Genomic DNA, 22765 nt, shown 5'->3' on the forward strand with positions numbered 1-22765 from the left:
AAGAAATGTTTTTACCTGTGAGAATTGATTGGTCTACCCTCAGTGTTGTCGACTTGATAGAAGTCAGCCTGATGTCTGCAGGCACTTTATCACCAACTGTGGACAGAAACAACAAAGCACAGGAGACACTTAAGTACCTCTTTACAATTTAAAAGCATCTGTAAATGGCACGCATACAGGTGGATGGGTACTTTGTACAACACAAGCAATAAAAGCAGATGAGTGATGTTCGGATTTGATCAAACACTTTACCCAGCCATGTAAATGTCCTGCATGTAAAAAGGCACCTCTAAAAAAAGAACGTGTTATCACAAAAAGACAAAAACATTAAGATGAGTGCGATAAACAAACAAAAATCACCACACAGAGACACTGTTGGAAATGAAATTAACTGCTGTGTTATCCCAACCCATGCTCCTTGGGAGTGATAAAATAATCAAAGTCAAGTTATTTGTTGGAGAGAGGCTGAGGGAAAGTCATGCATTCAAAACTGTTAATGTTCCTCTCATCTCCTGCACAGGACGCAAATAGATTGCTGCTCATTCTTTCCACTAACACATGGCTTTAGCAATCCCCAGTAAAACAAATGTAAAATGTAAATATACACCAAATTCCAAACAAGTGTTTCCTCCGCAGAAAGCAGATAAGTACCATTAAAGTCACGGACGTTTATTAGCTTTGCTTAAAAGGGTATCAAACGATTTTTACTCGTCTGTGTGATTTCACATGCAGCTTGGGTCAAATATGGGCAGATAAAAAGTGCTGATAATGAACCTTTCATCTCTGTGGTTTGATTAAAGAAACACGTACTTTAAGTTTTCCATTATAAATCCCTTGTCTGGGATGGGACTGGAAATACAAACAAGCAATATATTATCTTTTGAAAGGTCAGATCAATGGTGAAAGATGAAAAAATAAAACCTGGGAAGATATTATTAGAAGGAATCTGTACATAACAGTAAGGTGGTAGAACTATTATGTTTGTTTAATACTGTACTGTTACAGTAGGACTAAGGGCCAAGGGTCCCCATGGCACCCAAAATCGATGTCTGACGTTTTAATGAAATTCTAAAGCACAATAGAAAATGCCACTGTTGCACCAAAGTGAAATATTACTGTCAGCTTACAGTAAGACATTACACAGCTTGAAAGGCTGAAGGTAAAAGCAATATAAAGCAATGACCCAGAGGCTCTTTAAGAGATCCACTTGTGGACAGTGGAGAGTGGTGACAGACATGTAAACCAACCCCTGGGCCTCTGCAGTGCCCTTCTGACTAGAGAGTTAGAGAGGGGGTGGGGGGGAGGAAGGGAAGGAGGGGGGGGATTAGATGAGTCCTGCAAAACACACAGCCAAAAATGGGAAAACTATTTTGATCAGTTGCAAACATGTGCTGCTGGATTAGGGGGAGGGGGGGGGATGATAAAAACTCCTGTTTTAAGCAAGGAGAACCCGCTCCACGTCACATGAGCTGAAATAGAAAGAGTGTGACGTGATCTTTGGTACAAACTGTTCATTCATTCCCACAATTCTCATGAGTGTCTGACAGATTTGAGCAACTTCTACAGAGACTGAAATGGGGAGATTCTATTCAAGAAATAAGAAACACGAGACAAAACATCACTGTATTGTCTCACATCTTGTCTAAACTATACCAATTCATAAATCAGTGTTATTACTGTAAATGCACTGTAACGTAGTGATGCTGAATTCATGCTGAGTGATAATGCTCTCGGACTACGCTAGCTCCACTACCAAATTTGGTCGTCCACTTGACTAGAGGCTGTCAAAGGCACTTCATCATAACCTTCTTGCCTTCAAACTAGGAGATGACCAAGCATAGCATGAGCGAGGACATAAAGGAGACGAGCAAGTTAACTTGATGGAAATATTAAAGACTCAAAATCCTCTGGGAAGGTTCCTACGAAATCTCACTAATTAGAAAAACTCCCCCTCATTTGCCACTCACTGGTGTATACTGGGAATAAGGTCACAGGAAGTAGAATAGCCCACTTTCACAGGCACTGAGAATAGTCTCGCAGTGAGAAGACATTATAGGATCTATTAATTATTAAGGCCTTTTAAATTAAACCCTTTTCAATAACAAACATGGCTTATTTTCATAATCTTAATTCCCCCAAATATTGTGTTCACCATTATGAGAAGCCCATTTATCCTGAGAATAATGACCCTATTACATTTCAAGGAGCAAATCATGCATTAGTCAATAATAAGTAGATTAATAAGCTACAATTATCAGCCTCTAAAATTACTGTTACTGTTTATCAATGTTGCTACAGTACAAGTCATTTTGCACATATTGACTAGTTATTTTTAGAAATTTGCTGCAGTGACCCCAAACTTGCAGCTGTCTCAACTTAAGAGTGACATTATCTTCCCTTTAATCTCACATCAATGTTGCTTTTGCTCTTATTTTCCTGGGAAAGAGTGGACAGCCTCCGGGATAAGGACCTTTCTTCTGCCCATGTGAACAAAGGGTTTAATCTGTTTGGGCTGTTCCCTAGAGTGAGGGACAAGTATCAGTCTGCATACATTTAAAGTGATAGCACCCCATCAGCCTGAAGAGACCCAAGTAGACTTCAATCCCCATTCAGGGTCAATATCACCACCTTTCCTTTGTTCTACTCAACACGATCGAAACCCCTTCCCCATGCGGCTCATAGTATGACCTTGACTCTTGAAAATGAATCTGAGAAAAGGTTCAGCTACAGTGGAGAGTACACAGTATCCAACTGTTCATCATGGGGGGGTTCAGTGAAACTTTAAAGGTCCTAAGGGGGTTGTATGTTTTCTCCAGCAGTGACTGGGGGTCCCTGATGTGCTAGCACGTAGTCTGCAGCCTTCTGGGACCTTTCATGATGTCCTCCAGCTCTCAAGGAACTCTTTCACTCAGTTTATGAATGGAAAAATGATAAGATCAAACATACACAGACACACATGATACTACATATAATTTCTGTGTTCTAATACTGAAGCAATTACCTGGCCAAGGGAGAAAAGCAAAGAGCATGGACAACTGAAACAGTCTGCAGAGGACGGGTAGAGACAAATAGCTTGGGTGATGACAATAGACAGACTATCCTACACTCTCAAACACAAGAGGAAATCTGGCCATGTGGCCATCTGGAGCACAAATTATTTATCAAATTGAATCTGTACTCTTTCTAAACATTACATCCTGTCTTGCCATCACCTCCTCCCCAGGGCAGGACAACTATAACATTGCCCTAACACTGTGGTTAAGGCAAAATCACAAGCCACGAGAACAGAGGTGATCAGTCTCACATGTAAAACAGTTACATGCAGCCAAAAGGAATGAATCAGGGGGAGAGAAAGAAAGTGGGAAGGAGTGGAAAGGGCACTCTTTTATTACTTATGCACAGGATGTTGTTGCTGCAAGGGTCAAGGTCATCACTCTGGCAACAGACCAAAAACCCCTTGTCCAAAAGAGGCATTGCACGGTAAAACAAAGGCAACCAGAGAGGCAGCAAGGAAGCAAAGAACTGTCACTGATGCCTCAATAGATTGCCGGCAGTAATAAAAAAACAGCAGACTGACTTAGGAGTTTTTAATGAAACCCTGCCATACACAGGAGACAAAACAGTGAACAAATGGCTCGACTGAGGGACAGAGAGTCATATGATGCAGGAAACACAAGCCAGAAACTGCTGCTATAGCTGAAGATAACCAGGAATACTAAGACAGTCTGGTCTCAGTCCCAAGGCTTTAAAGAACGCTGCTTGGGCAGTGGCCTTCTGTGTCAGATACGGATGCAAAATGCACCCTTTAGCATCTGTTTGAGATGCAACAGGCTTTCATCAATGTCAAATGTAAAGCCATCTGCAACATCATCAGACAGTCAGAGCAACAAACATAGCATAGAGTGTGAGAAAGTCAGCTGAGGGTGGGTGGGTCCAACAGGCCGAGGACTTTGACCCCAGAGGCCAGTGTTCATATCACGTGTGAAGTTAAAAGTCAGCATTGAGTTATTAGTCATGAGAGTCGTTGCTCACTCAAGTCAAATAGCGTGACTGCATCGACCACAATCTTTTCCTAACCCTCACCAAGTCGTTTTACTGCCTAAACCTGACTGCGAACGTAGAGCTTTGATTCCCCGCCTGAACTCGTTTGGGCTTGACCCTTCCCAAAGCGTTCATAGCTATATGTAATGTGGACCTGTCGATGCGCATTCAACCCACGTCAGAGCAGTTCTAATCACTGTCACTCTGTCACTATTGTCCTGTGATACATAACACTGTCATTTTTTCGTGGAGGCGGCAGCAGGAGGCGATGGGGGTAAACGGCTAAACCGTAAGGTCTATGTTGCTTTTTCACCGTGACAAGAAAAACCATACTGTCACAGCCCTGGCTGCATCCTTTCCCACTAAACTGGCAGCTCAGAGCTATGCCACTGATGCATAAGGGGGCAGGTGTGTCACTTGATGCCGTGCCCAGAAAGACAGACAAAAAATGTGGCCAATGATACTCACATCATACTGCAGCAAAACAAACTGTTTGCGCAACACAGCCAAAACACTGAGCTGTGAAAAGTCAGCAAACATTGTAGGAAAAACATGTTTCAGAGGAAAATCATAGCGAGCCTGTAAGACAAGAATGCATGTGTCCTCTGGACAGTTGAGACAGCAGATCTTTACATGAAAGGAGTATATGTGTGACTGGGAGACAAGAACAGGGAACAACCCTTACTGTGTATCCAAAGACAGAAATGAAAAAGCATATTATCAACAAAGGGAACACACATAACATTAGTAACGCACACAATTGGCACACAAAGGTCCACTAACCACTTCACAATAATTGCTCTGACGGAGCGTTTAAGCGTGTGATGGCAAAATCATCGCAGCTCTTGATCTAAAAGTACTCATTGGACACAAACCATATGCCTGGTCTGACAAGACACTTTCCAGCCCGGCATTATACTTATAAATCATCAACCATCATGCTGCGATTCACTGGTCGACTACTTGGTTTCCTTGCCGCTGGTAACACAAACATGTGCAGAAAGAGCTCTTGGGTTAAGTAAACTAAGACAGTTTCTGTGGACACTGTACAACTTAAACAAATAAAGGGACAGTTCAGCCTAAAATCATAAGTACATATTTTTCCTCTCACCTGTAATGCTATTTATTAATCTACATTGTTGCCGAATGTTGGAGATGTTGGCTGTGGAGATGTCTGTCTTCTCTCAAATTCAATGGAACTAGATGGCACTTGACTTGTGGTGCAAAATGTCTCTTTCCATAAATCATGACTCAGTTAGTCAAGATTATCCAGAGACCTTGTTGTGAGCAGTTTCATATAGGAACTATTTTCTTTCTACCACATCCCCTCATCATATCATTGCACAGACGGAAGCATGCATCTATTGCGAGCCCACCTGGCACCAAAGATATGTCTTACGTTACAACTACGCTGACGAGAACACCATTAATATTTGCATCTCACGCTGTGTGAGCACAAGCCTCTCGTCCATGAGTAGATGCATCATCATAGACCAGATAACTCTGTATATAATACAACAAATCAACTTTGCGAGAGGACTGTCCCTTTAATCATCTCCACCCTCATTACTTATGTGACCTCAGAGGCCCATGTGTCAGATTTAGGACCATATTTATGTGAACAGCTTGCTGTCACTGACGGTAAATCACATGGCGGCAGTAACTGTGTATATGAAGCATGTAGCCCCGCTTGTTTGATCAAGCTACTGTCCTACTACAACATTAAAGTTAGCAGGTTCCATAAAGTATAACTCTTAATATGAGAGTTGCAGCACCACAGACAGTGGCTCTGCTTGATTTATAACATAAGACAATGTACAGCAGTCACTGCTTAGATCTTCTTCTTCTGTTGGATAGAAACAAGATAAGGAGAGAATAGTGGCCACAAAAAAACAAAATATTTCCTATTTTTCCCAAGTATAAGTTAATTGTTTAGCGCTTTACATTTGTTTTTACTTAAGCTAACAGTGCTTGCATTAGTTTATTCAACAGGATTATTAAGTATGACTCAATACTTGAATGATGCTGCAATGTATTATCATGCTACAATAAATGCTTTGTCGTGTCAGGCAGGCCTCTTCAACTGAATGAGATTATTATTAGTCATTATATTTTGGTCTATCATTACTGTACAGGAGTTTGTGGTGCTTCACTTAAGTTGAGTTTCCGTTGTAATACTGTGAACACTATATAGACACTGAGGTTTTGTAACTTGTAACCAGAGCACAGCTGTCACTTTCAGTCCTCAAACTGGTCATAATCATTTCTCTTGTTTAAGAGTGGTTTATTCTGTCAGTCATTGTCATTTGTTCCATAGTTGTCTGCACCACTTTTTAGCAAACAAGACTTCCTGGAATCTGTTTTTCATATATTCACTGTCACTTGTTAAATGCAGGCACAGTGTAATTTCACATGGACATTTCCCTAGTTGTGCCGCAGCTGCAGTAAAAAAGCCACAGTCACTACAGGCCATGATGCCATGCCAGACAATTACATAAATGCAGATTACAGCTTGATGCCTCAAGTCTTCATAAAAAAAAAGGAAAATGAGTGTATGATTATAAAAGATAACTTCATCCAAGATGAACAAATCAATCCTACACTTGAGTTCTAAAAGCCAACTAAGTCAGTGAGAGAATTAACAAGATCATATTATCTCACTCAAGTTAGATTGAAATGGTAATTAAGTAAATTTGGGCCACAGAGTGGATCACAGCTTTGACTCTGAAAGAGTGAACCACTAAGTACATCCACAACCCTTACTTTCAGCTTCTGATAGGATTAAAAACACAGTAAATAAAACATTTCTTTAACTCTACCCCACCAACCTTTGCTCTGTGACAAAGATGTCTTTTATGTAAAGCTACATAATTAACAGAAAACACAGACAGAATAGAAACAAAGACAAACAAAGATAAAAGACAGCGAGGTCCTCTGAGAAAAGACTGATCAGTAAGAAAACACAGAAAACGAGAGATGAGGAGCAGTGACGCAAACAGCATAAACATATGTGGCCCTGTTCAAGTTGAGGTTAGCCAAGAAAAGAAGATGCTAGGGAACGGATTGGGCCTCTGCTTTTGTATTGCATAACTGCTTTACTTACTCGGTGCTTTCATTATTCTGAAATTGTCAGGGGGGATGAACAGGATGAGGGATCAGCTGTGTGTGTGTGTGTGTGTGTGTGTGTGTGTGTGTGTGTGTGTTTCAAACTGTGTAAAGCGTACGTCATAATACTGTTGATAATGTTTACAGAGCTGATGACCGATTTTATCCGTACATCTCTTACCGTCACCGCTAGTATCTGTGTGTTGAATTACAGCAATCGCTTCATCACCTCTTTATTTCTTAGATAAAGAACACCAGTACCACGTAGATATGCTGCACGTCACTGACTTATCAGATTAAACAACTGGAATATATTTGCCTAATCATCTGAAAACAGGCCGAGCTTGATCAGAGAAAAATCTCTGCTGCAGAAGTTGTAACATTAAACAGGAATTTAAAAAGTGGTTGAGTTTCCCATTCACAATCAACTTAACAGGACAGATACTACAACCCCAATTCCAAAAAACAGAATGCAATGATTTGCAAATCCCTTTCAACCCATATTTAATTGAAAACAGTTCAAAGACAAGACATTCATGTTTTAACTGAGAAACTTTGGTGTTTTGTTGTAAATATACACTGATGCTGAATTTGATGCTGCCAACACGTTTTAAAAAAGTTGGGAAAGGGGCAACAAAACAGTAGGAAAGTTGCTGAATGCTCAAAAACCACCTGTTTTGAAAATCTAACAGGGAAACAGGTTCATTGGTATCATGACTGGGTATAAAAAGGGGTGTTCCTGAAAGGCTCAAAGCAAGACTGGTGTGAGGTTCACCACTTTTCCACTTCCTGCTAGGGAAAGCAAAGTGTTCTGTGGTCTTACAAGCTCACATTTGTTTTTGGAAATCTGAACATAGTGTCCTCTGGGCTAAATGGGAAAAGGACAGGCCAGATTGTGACCAGTGCAAAGTTGAAAAGCTAGTATTTGTAATGCTATGGGGAGGTGCTAGTGCCAATGGCACAGGCAACTTGCTCATCTGTGAAGGCACCATTAATGCTGAAAGGTTGATACAGGTTTTGGAGCAACATGCTACCAGCAGGGACGCCCCCACTCATTCCAGCAAGACAATACCATGTCACATTCTGCACATGTTACAACAGTTATGTCTTCATAGAAAAAGAGTGCAGGTACTAGACTGACTTGTCTGCAGTCCAGACCTGTCTCCAATTGAAAATGTGTGGCATATTATGAAGCGCAAAATACTTCAACAATTAGCGTCCTCACTTCCCAAACCCTTATTGAGTGTTTTTAAGAGAAAGGGTGATGTTACATAGTGCTTAACATGTTGTTCCAACTCTTTTGAAACATGTTGCAGGCAACAAATTCCGATTGAGTGTATAATTACAACAAACAATTAAGTTTATCAACTTGAACATTAAATATCTTCTCTTTATACCTTAATAAACTGAATATAGGTAACAAGGGATTCGCAAATCTTTGCATTCTGTTTTAATTTACGTTTTACACAGCATCCCAAAATTTTTTGGAACTGGGGTTGTAATATCGACCAATCAACAGAAACATTATGTGCTTCTGTGTTAGTGGAGATTCACTTTTGTTATGTGAGATTATACCACGCTTAACGCTTTGGCCAACACACAAATGATCTTTATTTTGAAACAAAGACTATCTTTATTCCTCTGATTTTGGATTTAAAGGTCAAGAACAAATAGCAAAAGGACAGATTCTGGAAGTAAATTAATTATCTTTGAAATGTGACTTCTCCAGCTGATTTTTGTTGTTGACCTATTTGCATTCTTTCATAATCACTTACAATCAAGTGTGAACATTCAGCGACGAGTATTTGAATGCATCTTGTCTGAGTGCATGCCGAAAGCTTAGTTTATGCTACGAACTATGAGCACACACAGAAGCTTTTATGCTAAGCACTTTCTCCGTTGTAGGATTCACAAAAATGCCAGGGGGTGGACAAACAAATGGGAACATTCTGTTTACACCTGGGTCCCCTCTTCTTTCTTTGAGCCCTTTTTTTGATTTGACAAAGCAGTCACTAATGTTCTTCTAAGCTCTCCAACAAACTGCCTCTTCTTTTCCCGGTGTGACGTTTATTTCTTTCTGTAAATTTAAGGCCAGATCATGTAAGACTGCCCATGTGGTCTTTCAATAAAGGGTCATGCAGATGTTTGTACGGGCATACCTGTGCAGCCAATCTACCTTCCAACATGTGCATCTTGAAATAAAAAGCCCTTCACATGCAGTGGCCGCTTAAGCTCAAAAATGTGGAAGTGACTTAAGAGGCAAGATAGTGTCCCTTTGTTAGATTTTGCTTTTGCAGATACAACCACTCAGAGATCTGTAGCTACTTAAGAATGTGTGTAAAGCTGAGTTGTGACTGAAGTCCTTGAGCTTGCATTCTCAATATAGGCACACTCACACTTGGGACACTGCGTCAAGCAGAAACAAAGCTTAATACTTTTGCCCTTACCTGCCACCTCCACGATGTCCCCAGGCACAATGTCCCTGGCCTTGATTCTCTGGACACTTTTCCTGTCCTGGCGATACACCTTCCCCATTTCTGGCTCATACTCCTTAAGTGCCTCGATGGCATTTTCTGCATTTCGCTCCTGAAGAATAGAAGTAGGAGAAAAAAATAAGTTTAAACAAGCCCATTTCATACAAATGTAGAGCATTTACTGGGAACTGGATGTAACAGAAGAGAGAAACAAAGTGATGTCTCAGATATGCTGCTTCGGTTAGAGCACTGTTATTCAAAATGAACTGATGAGTATCTAATCTTTACATAAGCAAAGTGACAAAGAAAAAATAAACTAAGTGCACATGATCAGTGGTCAGGATAGGCAGCGGCGCAGAATTAAGTAGACACAGGAACATGTTGTAAAAGGCTGGACAAAAATGGAAAGAAAGCTCTTTCCTCAGTCACATTCTTCCTTTCAGATGTGAAACAATACACCTTGGTTACCTTCACAATGGGGCTCTTCTGTACTACGAATACAGTATATGTGCAAATACTATAACTCCAAGACTACAATGACTTTCTTCCTTCAGTTTCCCCAAACGTTCCCTTTCTGCTCAGTTCCTTCCTGATCATTCTTCACTTGCACTTTTCTGTTGGTGCTGACTTTACCTTGTCTGACAGATTGCTCTCAGACTGGACAGTTTTAGTGGCAGCTCCCAGCCTGGCTGGCAGGCAGGCAGCACTCAATGAGACATGGCAAGACAGGGCACACAACACCAGGACATTAAGGTCTTTTGTTGGGAATAGCAACAGGGACACACAGCCATTAAAATGGCTGCCAGTAGTTTACAACTTAAAGGAAGCTTCAAAAAGCACCCAAAACATTTATCGTTGACTCTTAACAGATGGGGCCATATCAATAACAACAGGAAAACCAGCAGATGCAGACTCCTCCCTCCACCTCTACATCATTCACAGAGGCTTTGTTTAGATAAACAAATTCAAACAAGTAGCCACTTACTGTAACAAGTCCCTACTTACACAAGCCTCAGCAGGACCTTCGACAAGCATTTCATTTACAAGACAATCCAGCAGAGACCCACCCAACCTGCTAGGTGTCTTCTTTAAAACAAGTATACTGTGGTGTGATTTACAATCATGGGGACTGTTCTCCAATTAAGTTTATTGGGCTTTTATTCCAGAAGACACTTGCACCCGCAAAAACACACTTGACACACAATATGAAAAGAGCAACAAGACGTACAGCCACTGATACTCCAGGCTGACTTCAGGGGAGACATTATCTCATCTGTAGATATGACCCAGCAATTATAATTCAGAGGTTCCCCTACTTCTTCCCCAGATATCTATGAATCTGTGTGTGGCATGCAAGGTCTTTGTTTTAGTAAGATAGCTAATCTGTGCACAAAACAAGAATCCAGTGAAAAATCTCAGGGATGTCGTTTGTTCTGTTCAGTTATTCTTACATAAACTTTAAAGCCCAAAACAGAGACAAACAAGGATACATCAAACAACAGAAAACATCTAAAAGTAGGTATTACCTAATGCGAGGTTATACACAGTTCAGGTAATTGATATATGGCTGCCTAAATATGTAATTCAATAATTTGATCGATTAGCTTATCTACAGCTCCAGGGTAAGATGCAGTTTTCTGGCCAACTCTGAATTTGATCAAAAATGGTGTCAGTGGGGAAAAAAAAGGATAATTAGATTTTCTGAGTGTTCAGATGAGTGCCTCCATCTGCCGGTGTTTCTGCCATTGCTTCCTGCCTATAATTAAGGTGTATGTAGCCAAATCAATACTGCTTCCCAAAGGAACTGATACCATAAATCCTGGGGGACGGCCAACACTTGGCAGGCACATATAAACATAAAGGCATAAAAATACCTCCTCACGGGTGCCATTTAAAAACAATTGCATTTGTTGCCTTGTTTCAATCTTGAAGATTATATCTTGCCTTGTTTAGTCAAAGCGTAAGAGTTGGGTTTCGCTGAAAGGGCAGATTAAGGAATGAGGACTAGAATATATCAAGTTTGGAGGAAGTGGGGCAGACCAGGTGTCCAATGTGACACAGAGATAAGAAGAAGTGTATTAGATTGGTGTGTTTTTCGACTGAGGGTCCAACAGGATGTGTGTAGTATCCTTGGCCTGATAGGGAAATGTGGTATTTCATTTCTGTCTTTCTCAATAACAAAACATATTATAAACTGTCCCATTCCATGATTCTTTCTATGGCATCAGTGTCCTCCTTTAGTAAGACTCCTATTCAACGTGTACATTCCAATACACATGTGAAGCCAGCTATCAAAGTGGACGACAAAATCTCTTTATTTGACTATATCATGCTTTTTAGTATAGACTTTTAAGTTTTGGAGCTGTGTCTTCAGTTTCTTTTGCTCCAGCCATTGAGCTATTATCATAACATAATAAGATAGCTATGAGCAACAACTAGCAAAGCAAAGTCACGAAGCAAAATTCCACTGCTCCTCATTTTTCCAGCATCAAGTGACACCCCATTTGCCATCACTCCTATTTATTAGATGAGGACAAACACTCCTGAGCAAAGTTACTTCTTAATCAAAGCTTTTAATAACTCACACTTAGGCGGACTTGTAAATGTAATGTGCTTACCTGCCAGACTCCTACAATGGCATTTGCTATGAGAATAAGCAGGATAACAAAAGGCTCCACAAAGGCTGTAACGGTTTCTTCTCCCTCTTCAAACCAGGCCAGCACCTACACACGAAACAAAGAGAAGGACATTAACAATCATTAAAAACACTACAGATAACAATCAATACTGAAGAGTGAGATACTCAAACCATTGAAGTCCTGATGGGATAACGTAAGCTGCACCCCACAAGATCAACCAGAGATAAATACTCTAGCTAGCAGGATAACCACACCAGTGTGACTCTGATTAAAGTGTGCAAGTATTTTTAAAATATACTTTTGTCATGGGGCCTTTCTGTTGACTCACTGGATGATGGTAATTATGAGGTCAGTTTGGGGGATTTCCTCCCAGTGTCTTTTCCATGCACCATCCTCGCAGCTGCAGTTGTGCCAGAACCCCACTTTGACTTTTACATATCTGGCACAATGATGTGAAGTATCTAATAATCATTTAATAATTCATAATAAATACCAAGCCAGTGTTCTGCCAGTGTTGCAGAAACTGGGCCAAATGTGTGAGAAAGCCATGGGAGAGAGACTGAGAGTGTAGTAACCGCCTTTCTCCTCTTTTAGAATCTGTGCCAGGAGTGAAGCGTGTCAAACGCAATGCCAATGGCCCCCCCTCAATTTTCAACTCCAACCCATTTAAGCATGGCCAATCAAATGTCAAATTCAATTCTAAGTGTGTAACAAAAAACAAACTGCACTTTGTATATAACTTTGTAGTCTAAATATTGTCATGCTGAGATAAATGTAAATGTGTCCGCATGTGCTCCTGTGATTGAGAGCAAGCTGCGTACTACAGCTGGTGATTTATAAGATTTGTAACCATAGCTGGCTGTCATCACCATGCCTTGGTGACTGATGATACTCTCAGCCAGTAGGCAGATGGCCAATTGTAGTAGAAGCAGTGCCACAGGATGGTTACCCTGCCATTGTGTCACACAGAAACTACATTCAGGGCTGCCACTTGCTGGTGAAAACAACACAAGCATCACAAGTAATGCCTGTAAGTGTATGTAATTGTCATGCTGTAATCATGATGACAACACAAAAACTGGAGAGTGTGGTGGCATTTAACACCAAGAAATTCAATCATCAGAGTCAAAGAGACGTACAGATATCTCACGTATCCATTGCTTTCATCCTTTAACATCATCAAGTGACATAGCGATCTGTTCCCAGATTAACAACATGCCAGTATTTCTTTTTAAAGATGGGGTTCTTGACTAGTTTTGTGTTAACATAGTCTTGAAGAAAAAAACAGGCTCAAAGAGACTACATTGAGTTATGATTTACTTTAAGAGCAAAAGCATAGCTGACATAATACCTTGAGACAGAATCGCAAAAAAAAAATGGTCATCTGGATTGTGTCACCAGACAGATTCTGGGCGCCTTTCTTCTCCACCTTGAACTGCATTCTTGCTGAACTGTGATCCGCGCTGAATCAATCATTAAAAGCTCTATATACACTTTGTAGGATGACGGAGCTGTGCTGAGAAAATAAAAAGAACCCACTGAACTCATCACTAAAAGGGTGAAGATGGTGATAGAGATGAAAACAGACACTGTGCAACTGGCAGCATGCCATGTTTTAGTATGTTATATCATCCTAAACACTGAATATTCTGTGCTGGAGAACATGAAGCAGGCTCTTGTATTTAAGATTGCAACATGAATGAACTCTCTCAATACTCTAACGCCAAATCACCCAATCTTTAGTCAGCTTTATCTTGAGTTGAGTGTTGCATGTATCCTTTTACTGCAAGTGACTCAACCTGTTCACAGACTTCTACATCTACTAATCTTGATAACGTAGCCCTGAACACAAATGTGAAAGTCAAACAGGAACGGTTGAATTTGGTTAACTAAGAGAGCGTTATCTGGTCCATATTGGTTAAACGAACACAGCGCAAACCACCTGTACAGGTAACAATAAAATGTGTGGTATACTTACAAAGGATATGCAGGCAGCAAGTAAAAGGATCCTCACGAGCAAATCTTCAAACTGTTCAATCACAAGTTCCCAAAGGGATTTACCTAAAAAACAAAACGTGAATTTCAATGTCTCCCTTCCATTGAAAACTATTAATGTGAGATAATAAACATAATCCACTTACCTTCCTCAGCTGGCAACTCTGCAGATCACCCGGTTCAGAGCGCGGACATAAAAGAGATGGACAAGCAGTTAATCAAATGTCAGTACTTGACACACAACAAAAGCAAATTGCTGTGGCAGCAGTAATGCAATATCACACACATACATAATAAAATAGAAGATGATGTGTCGTTTTAACGGGTGAGTCACACTGCTGATGCTTGTCAGTGTTTCAACATACAGATCGTGACGTCAACAGCCTTCCTTTTTGTTCACCATGTCGCCCGTTACTAATCGGAAGCCATGGGCCATACATGACAACGGGACAGTATGGCTACTTGTTTTGTAACAAACCGGCGTTAAGCAGCTCCTTACCGTTTGGTCCATATCGTTCCCGCTGTTTCTTCACTAGCTCTGAACTCAGACCTGTGCTTTCGTTCACGTTAAAAAAGCTGTAAACTTCTTCAACCGTCTTTGTGTGTGCGTTGTCCATGGTGAACGGCCACTTGAGGACAGCGCTTGTTTCGCCTGTGTCGGTCCCAACGTCAACCGGTCACGGTTCTCCCCTTCTGTAGTGTCACCCCGGGACTTTAGACAAAAATACTTGACAATATTAGAGCGGGACCCCACGGCGTTGAGTGTTACCGACTTACTGGCTACAGCACGGGGCAGCAGGTGCCTGGCGAGAGTGGACAGAATAGCGGCTCCTGAGCTAACGGATAGCTAACAGGCTAACGCTAGCTAACAGTTGGTCTCCTTCGGCTCCGCTTGAATTCGCCGGTTGTGCTCCGCTAGGTTTCCTGTGAGACCCTGAGCGAATAATTCATACCAACACCGCAGTCTCAATTTGGTGTTTTCAATATCTTCCTCTTCTTTTTAAAACGGCTAATTCCAGAGTAATTCTGTCCAAATAGACGGCTTAAACATGTGGCTGTGTTGCAGCTCGGCTCCTTTCGCCCGCTCTGCTCTGCCTGTGTTGCGGAATCACCAGCGCTCTCGTCGGCACCAATCGCGTTTGTCCGCTGCAGCTCTCGCGTGCGTCGAATGCGGTGTTCAGTGTCCGCATGTGGAATCAGCTGATTGGTTGGAGAAACCGGAAATCCTCCTCTCTCACTTTCTCTCTCCACGACGACGGTGCTTGTGTGTGGTGTCAGTGGGTGATCAAGACAGTCCACGTTACATTTGCACTAAGTCAAATTCATAAAATCACCACCCATCTTTAAAGACCTCCATGATTAATATAATATTATATGCAAAAGAACTGCTCAACTGTGTAGAAATGATATGGTTTACTCCAAAACGAAGACCAAATAATTTGTTTTGTATTATTTATGTAATATTATTTATAATTTGTGTCTTTATTTTTTCTGTTAAACATTTTACTTTTTCTCTTCATTTATTTTTTTTAATTTATTTCATCTTATTTTATTATTTTATGCTATGCTCAACTGTGTTGAAATGTAGTTTCATAGACCCTGAAAAATAATGGTTTACTCTCAAGTGAAGACCAAATAATTTGTTTTGTATTATTTATGTAGTATCATTTATAATTTGTCTTTATTTTTTCTGTTAAACATTTTACTTTTTTTCTTCATTTATTTTTTTAATTTAATTTTATTTTTTTTATCTATTTTTTTTTCTTCTACTCAGTTTCAAGCCCATGTACTTTGACAACATGGTGGACTTGCCTTATTGTTGTAAATGTTAATTATTTAATAAAGTTTTTTTTTTTTTTTTTTTAAAAAAAAGGCCATGTTACATTTATGTTTTATATTCTCTTATACAATTTCCAAATACCAGCCAAACAGAGTATGCTATTGTGTTTGATGCTGTCTCACAATAATTTATGCTTTATTTTGAGGTAAAATTAACAATGTAAGTTCAGGATCTTCAAAAAAAAAAAAAAAAAATTAACTTCATCATCAAATATTTCTGCTCCTCTGGCAGAAATGTAATACAAAAAGTATATAAATATGTTAAGCACTGTTTTACAAAGAAAGACTAATCCCGTGAAACACAAATGTAAGCCTACTTTAGAGTAAAAACACACAAAAAAATATAAATATTTGTCTTCCTAAAGCTCTGGTCCTCAGGCTCAAAGGCCTAAGAGTGTGAGTGTCATGCACAGTATCTTAGCTGATCCTAGGACTACGCTCTTCCAGAGACCTTCCAGAGATGTTGTACCTGGAGTCTGCTGGAGCCACTGTCCCAGTTTGGGGGTCACAGCCCCGAGTGCTCCGATAACCACTGGCACCTCCCTACATCTTTTCTCTCCTCTTTCAGCCCTTGGTATTCTTCCAGCTTCTCTCTCATTCCTTCTTCCTGATGTTGCTGTCGCTGGGGATTGCTACATCTATAACCGTTGCCACTCCTGTTGTTTGTCCATCAACACGATGTCTGGTTGTTTAGCCATCACCTGTTTGTCAGGGTGGATCTGGAAGTCCCACAGGATCTTAGCTCGGTCATTCTCAACCACCTTGGGAGGTGTCTTCCATTATGACCTTGGGACCTGGTTATATGGTTATATATAATATTATGAGATTATGGGACAATGGGCCCCTGGGTACAGATATGCAAAAGGCCCCACCATGTCTCCCACACAGGAGCATAACACACAGACTTTGTGGTGTTTTTTTTCCTTTTTGTTGTTGTCATTTTGCATCTCCTTGTAGTCGTTTTGTGTCTCTGTGGTTGTTTTGCCCCTTTTTGTAGTTACTTTATGTCTCCTTGCACTTTCTTTGCATTTCTTTGTAGTCACTTTGAGTCTTTTCCTAGTCGCTACGTGTTAATATGAGTGACATTTTGCAGGTGAAGGCCATGGAGCTGCTGACAACTTGGGCCCATGCCCGGTAATCCAAACATGACAGTCGCCAAAAATCAATCCAAACTGCTCATATAAGTGAGCTTCTTATTCCTACCATCCTCACCAGTATAAAACATTCTTCAATCTTCAGTTCTATTTTGAGTGAGAGTGGCAGGTAAATGAAGATACAAACCTTGGATTCATGTTCAATTTATGTTTAAATCCCTACTTTCCCCCGAGAAACGCCTCCAGCACAAATCCTGATAAGACTGAAGATATGAGTTTTATCTCATATTCGTCAGTGTTACTGGAGATGTCTGTGAAGAATTTCCTTCTACGTCAGACTGACAGAGCAGCAGTGTCAGTGATATACACAGTCAAGCTTATCAGTTGCTCTGTGGACTTTTATCACAGTGTCAGAAAGAATTTATCTGCTAAAGTAGTTCTAAAAATGTCTCAGGAGTGATACCATAAACTCTTCGCACCTGGACATTACCATGGTTTCAAGAGAAGAGACAACATATACACTGAGAGACGTCAGAAGTATTTCATCTCACCATTACCTTGTAAGTAACAAGAAGAATCCTTACAGATGATGAGCTAGCTCTTGTGTGACATGGTGATGGTGTTTGTCTTTTGCAGCCCACAGTATCTGCTGCCAATCAGACAGACAGGTTATTTTAAGACACTGTGACTAATGTGTGCTGCCACAACAAGACCATTGATAAAAAGGGAAGACTACATCTGTGCAGCTAGAAGTTCGGATAACCTGATAAAAATTAAATAAAGAAAGAAATGCAACTCAGACACACAACAGCTTGAGATGAGAATGAAACAGTGCAGTGAATAAGAGACAGTCTTGCATTAATTGCTCATTACTTTGATACATTTTAATTATAATTAATAAACACCTACTTGCTATGAGACAAATTCTTAATGTCTTAACTTCCTGAGACCCTACGTCCGCATAGGACATTACATTTTGGGTTTCCTGCACCTTATAATTCCTTCTGCTTAACTTAGACCTGTTGTCCTCGTTTGTGGACACTTATATGCTCAGTCTGCAGCTGATCCCGAAACAAAAGTGGACAAGGTACAAAACCTGATCAAATTTTATGGTTGCAACGTGTATATTTGTGCTATACAGCATCTATATTTTAATATGGTAAAGAAATTTGACCAATTTTAGAAATAATAACAAGGTGAAATGCTGTTAATTAGGAAGTACTTGTTTGAGGACACTGGGACTAAGCTATTGTATTATCCCAGCATTTCACACAGACCAATTAGGTGTGACAAACTGTTCCTACAGACACTAAGGACATTCATAGACTGGAGTACAGAGCAGGGAAAATGTAATACAGAGTTACAAAAAGAACAAATCACAAGGCTTTTTGATTATTTGCAATTTTGTTGTTGCACAGCCATGTCCAGGCATTGAAATTAACCGTTTTGAGCAGTTTCAGGCCTAACAGTGACCTCAAACCCATACACACTGCACAACAATGTTCAGGTATTGAAACAAACAGTTTTATAATTTTTTACACACTTGTGACTATTGAAAATAAACCCAATGGGGCTTTGGTAGCTTAGTGGATAGTGCCGGTGCCCCATGTATGAAGGCAATGCCTCGCTGCAGAGGTCGTGAGTTCGACTCCGGCTTCCGGCCCTTTGCTGCATGTTGTCCCCCCACTCTCTCTCTCTCTCCCTATTTCACACAATCCTGTCCATTAAAGGCAAAAAGACCCCCCAAAAAAATCATTAAAAATAAACCCATTGTGGGGGTGTCAATGGCTTAGTGGATAGAGCAGGCGCCCCATGTACAAGGCTGTTGCCGCAGCGGCCCGGGTTCGATTCCAGCCTGTGGCCCCTTGCTGCATGTCACTCTCTCTCTCTCTCCCCCACTTCTCACTCAGCTTTCCTGTCAATTAAAGGCAAAAAATGCTTAACTGTAGCATTGTCGCTTGAGTAAATAGCAATCATGATGTTTAAGAGTACTATGTAGATGGAATTCAAAGGCAAACATCAACAGCAACAGTTTCTCCCTATCCATTTTATTCATATGCAGCACTCTGTTATTCCCAAATTTGCAAATAAAGTCACTCCATTTCCCTTTCACTTTGACAAATAACTGATGTTTGTCTTCTTCAACAGCTTATATAACTCAACCAGCAGGGCAACAGCTTCAACAGCTGTGGGTTTCTTCGCTGACAATGAGAATGTTTTTTAATGAATTACTTTTGTTATAGCCTGTATGGGGGCAGCACAGAAGCAGTGAGCTCCAGTCCAATCTGATCAAGGTTCTGCCACGGCCGTTTTCTTGCAAGTGAAGACTATGTCCAGCTGACATTATGTAAGAGTAAAGGTGAGGGTGAGCTTTGTGGAAAGGTTTAGGTCTGTTTGGACAGCTTGTTTAGTGGCTGACTCTGAGGTCAGTTCACTCTCTTCTTCTGCAGTTAGATTTCTGTCTATAAGACGTCTGATGAGACATCTGCAGACACTGAGAGTAGAGACAATGCTGGCTTTGTTTATGTCTGGGGGTGTCTTGATCATTAACAAAATACATGGTTATTGACACAAAATAAAATAATTATTTCTTATCCACCATGTAAAGAGACTCTTTTGTCATTGAAACCTTATATTTGGGAGTTATTACATCTGAGTGGAACAGCATAAATCTACAATTAACTCTTGCCAACTGAAAACGATCCTTGCGACACTCCGTAATTTCACAGCCTTTAAAATATGGGACTTAACGATCACTCATGGCCCTCACAGAGAAAGCTAAAATAATAATTTCACTAAAAATACTCCTGCTCTGAGCTGTTTCATCCAGTAAAACCTCATCAGCTGTGTTACCAGGCTTAAAGAATCCCTATTTTACATTCAAAATCACCCGCTTTTGTTAAAAAATTGGACATATGCCATGTGATATATGACTATGGCAGCTGGGACCCTTTTCCCATAGGATGCCTATGTTTGGCTTCGGGTTTTCGGAAGAAATCTACTCGATCACCTTATAAGGTGCTATTAAAAAGTGCAAGTGTGCATTCTGAGGCCATCCCTGGATGGGAAGGTTAAAGGTTTGGCCTCCTGGCAACCATTATCCCTCGTTATTGTGGCGTCCTTGAGAAAGACATAAACACCTCTCCGCTCTGGAAGTGCGGTACCTCTTTGGTACTATAATTTGACTGTAGCGTTTACTGACATGCATTATGGTTACATGAGTCATAGCACATCGTGATGACTGGCTACTGTTAAAGATTAAAGTAAAGCTTTCTGAGATAGCCTAAAAACGGTGAAGAAAGGCTTAAGCTGTGCATCATGTAATTGGTTTCTCTAACAAAGCCATATGCGTGCTTAGAGTTCAGGTGATGTCTGGACTGATTTGAGCAAAGGCAAGGGGGAGTCTTTGTAAACCCTTTGACACAAACAGCAAGTCTATACCATAAGGTCTTCAATATGTTTAGCTATTTTGTTTATGTTTAGTTTATTTAGAAAGGGACAGTGCACATTAATGAACATCACTTAAGTCACGTAAATGTGCCAGATTTAGCCATACAGGCTAATTTTGATGGCATGATGGCATGTCCACAGAAGGGCACATAAGCACAGAGCAAACATATAACCATAGACAAAAGCACACAAGGCACATGAGCACAAACAACAAGACGAACGCACTATTAATAAAACAATGACATAACCATATGACCAAAAACATTAAAAACGCACTATACAAAAGTACAACATAAAACACAACATAGATCAAAGCACATGGCCACAAACAAAAAAACCCCCACAAAAGCACAAAGCAAAGCACACAGGCAAGGACAATAGCACACAAGCACAACTAGCAAGACAGTAACATAACCATAAAACCAAAGCACATTAAGGAAAACATACAATATAAAAGCACATAAGCCCTAACATACAGTAAGAAAACAAGGACATAACCACGAATTTCAATCATGACAACATGTTTGATTGTCCAGTAACCACCGTTTTATTGATTTGGAGAATGACTTAAGAGATGTGATGCTCCTGAGTTCTATGGGTACAGTGTTCCAGGTTTGTGCTGCTCGATTAGAAAAGGCTGATTAGCCTATAACACGATAAACTGCAGTCTAACCTATCTTAAATTATATAGATTATTGATGATAAAGCTCAGCTGATGTTTGGCCCTGATTATTCGATGATAGTCTAGTGAGTATAGTGAGGAAAAATCTTATTTATTTACTCTGTTTAACTGTTTTCTGAGTCTAACACCATAAGAATGAGAGTCAGATGAAATTGCAAACCATAACTCTAAGTGCAACTTGAATTTAAAAGGATATTTCCCAAAACAACTGGATAGAAATCCATATCTGTGTGATTTTGCTGCACTCAAGTGGACAAAAATATTACTGCAAGCGGATTTTTTTTCCCCTCAAAAATCCCATGTTAAAGGGATAGTGCACCCAAAAAATGAAAATTCAGCCATTATCTACTCACCCATATGCCGACGGAGGCCCTGGTGAAGTTTTAGAGTCCTCACATCCCTTGCGGAGATCGGCGGGGGGAGCGGCCAGCACACCTAATGGCTGACGGCGCCCCAGACTAATGTCCAAGAACACAAAATTGAATCCACAAAGTATCTCCATACTGCTCATCCATAGTGATCCAAGTGTGCTGCAGCCGCGACATAAAAAGTTGTTTCGAAAAACGTCATATGAACTCTGTTTTTAGCCTCACTGTAGCCTGTAGCTCTGACTGCTTCTTATGCGAAAGCATAAGCTTTGCTCACCCGTGTTTACATCACGTGACACGTGCACCGCAGGGAAGGACAACAGTAACCACAGAGCTAAAAGATAATTTGCACTACGGTCTTTTAGCAAAGGACAGCCCAACATGTCTGAAGACTTTGAAACTGAGGAGGAACAGCATTTCTTTGTTGAGCCGTATTTGTTTGAGCCCGAGTGTACGGACGGAACCGCCATATGTGAGGACTCTAAAGCTTCACCAGGGCCTCCGTCGGCGTATGGGTGCACCAACGTGACTTAACGCAGTATAACGTTAGTAGTTAACTTGTGGCCTGAATTGTAACTACAAATTATGTGGAACTGCGTTTTTCTGACACACTTATTTTGTGTGTTATTTCCCCAAAAAACACAGATAGGAGACGGGCATGGGTAGCAGCAGTGAAGAGAAAGGACTTTGTCCCGAGTGACTCCTCAGTCATCTGCAGCTGTCACTATATTTTTGTAAATATGACCTAATAATGTAAACAGTTCTGTGTCCAGGCTCCCATGAGCACTGTGGCGTTATACATATGAGATTAAAGCAAAATTTTGTGTAAACATGCAGCTCTAAGTCATTTATTTGCACTTGTACAAAAGCAACATTTGTTAATCAGAATGTGTAACTACACTGCAGCTCGGCACAACCCTGCTGATACACTATTTTTTGCACATTGTGTAACTTAAAATGTGAATAAACATTTATAATCAAAATTAATAATTAAATGACATCATGGTGGGCATTGTACATCTAGTAAGAAAAAAGAATATTTATTACATGGGGAAAGTTTAGTTTAAATGTGTTGTAG

General features: G+C 40.4%; 1 protein-coding gene across 2 annotated transcripts in view; it reads right to left on the minus strand.

Moving 5' to 3' along the window:
* atp2a2b (ATPase sarcoplasmic/endoplasmic reticulum Ca2+ transporting 2b) overlaps nt 1–15364 on the minus strand; it is a 31764-nt gene extending 16400 nt beyond the window's left edge. Inside the window, exons 1-6 of one of the 2 annotated variants that reach the window (XM_033646639.2) lie at nt 14754–15312; nt 14401–14418; nt 14238–14320; nt 12239–12343; nt 9594–9732; nt 16–96 (exon numbers count right to left, since the gene is read on the minus strand). In XM_033646639.2, the coding sequence (XP_033502530.1) occupies nt 16–96; nt 9594–9732; nt 12239–12343; nt 14238–14320; nt 14401–14418; nt 14754–14871 (544 nt within the window). In that variant the 5' untranslated portion in view covers nt 14872–15312. Of the gene's footprint in view, nt 1–15; nt 97–9593; nt 9733–12238; nt 12344–14237; nt 14321–14400; nt 14419–14753 lie in introns of both variants that reach the window. The other variant, XM_078162403.1, reaches the window with a different exon arrangement.
* Nucleotides 15365–22765: the final 7401 nt, after the last annotated feature.

The sequence above is a fragment of the Epinephelus lanceolatus genome, chromosome 19 (assembly GCF_041903045.1).
Source record: "Epinephelus lanceolatus isolate andai-2023 chromosome 19, ASM4190304v1, whole genome shotgun sequence".
Classification (NCBI taxonomy): Eukaryota; Metazoa; Chordata; class Actinopteri; order Perciformes; family Serranidae; genus Epinephelus; species Epinephelus lanceolatus.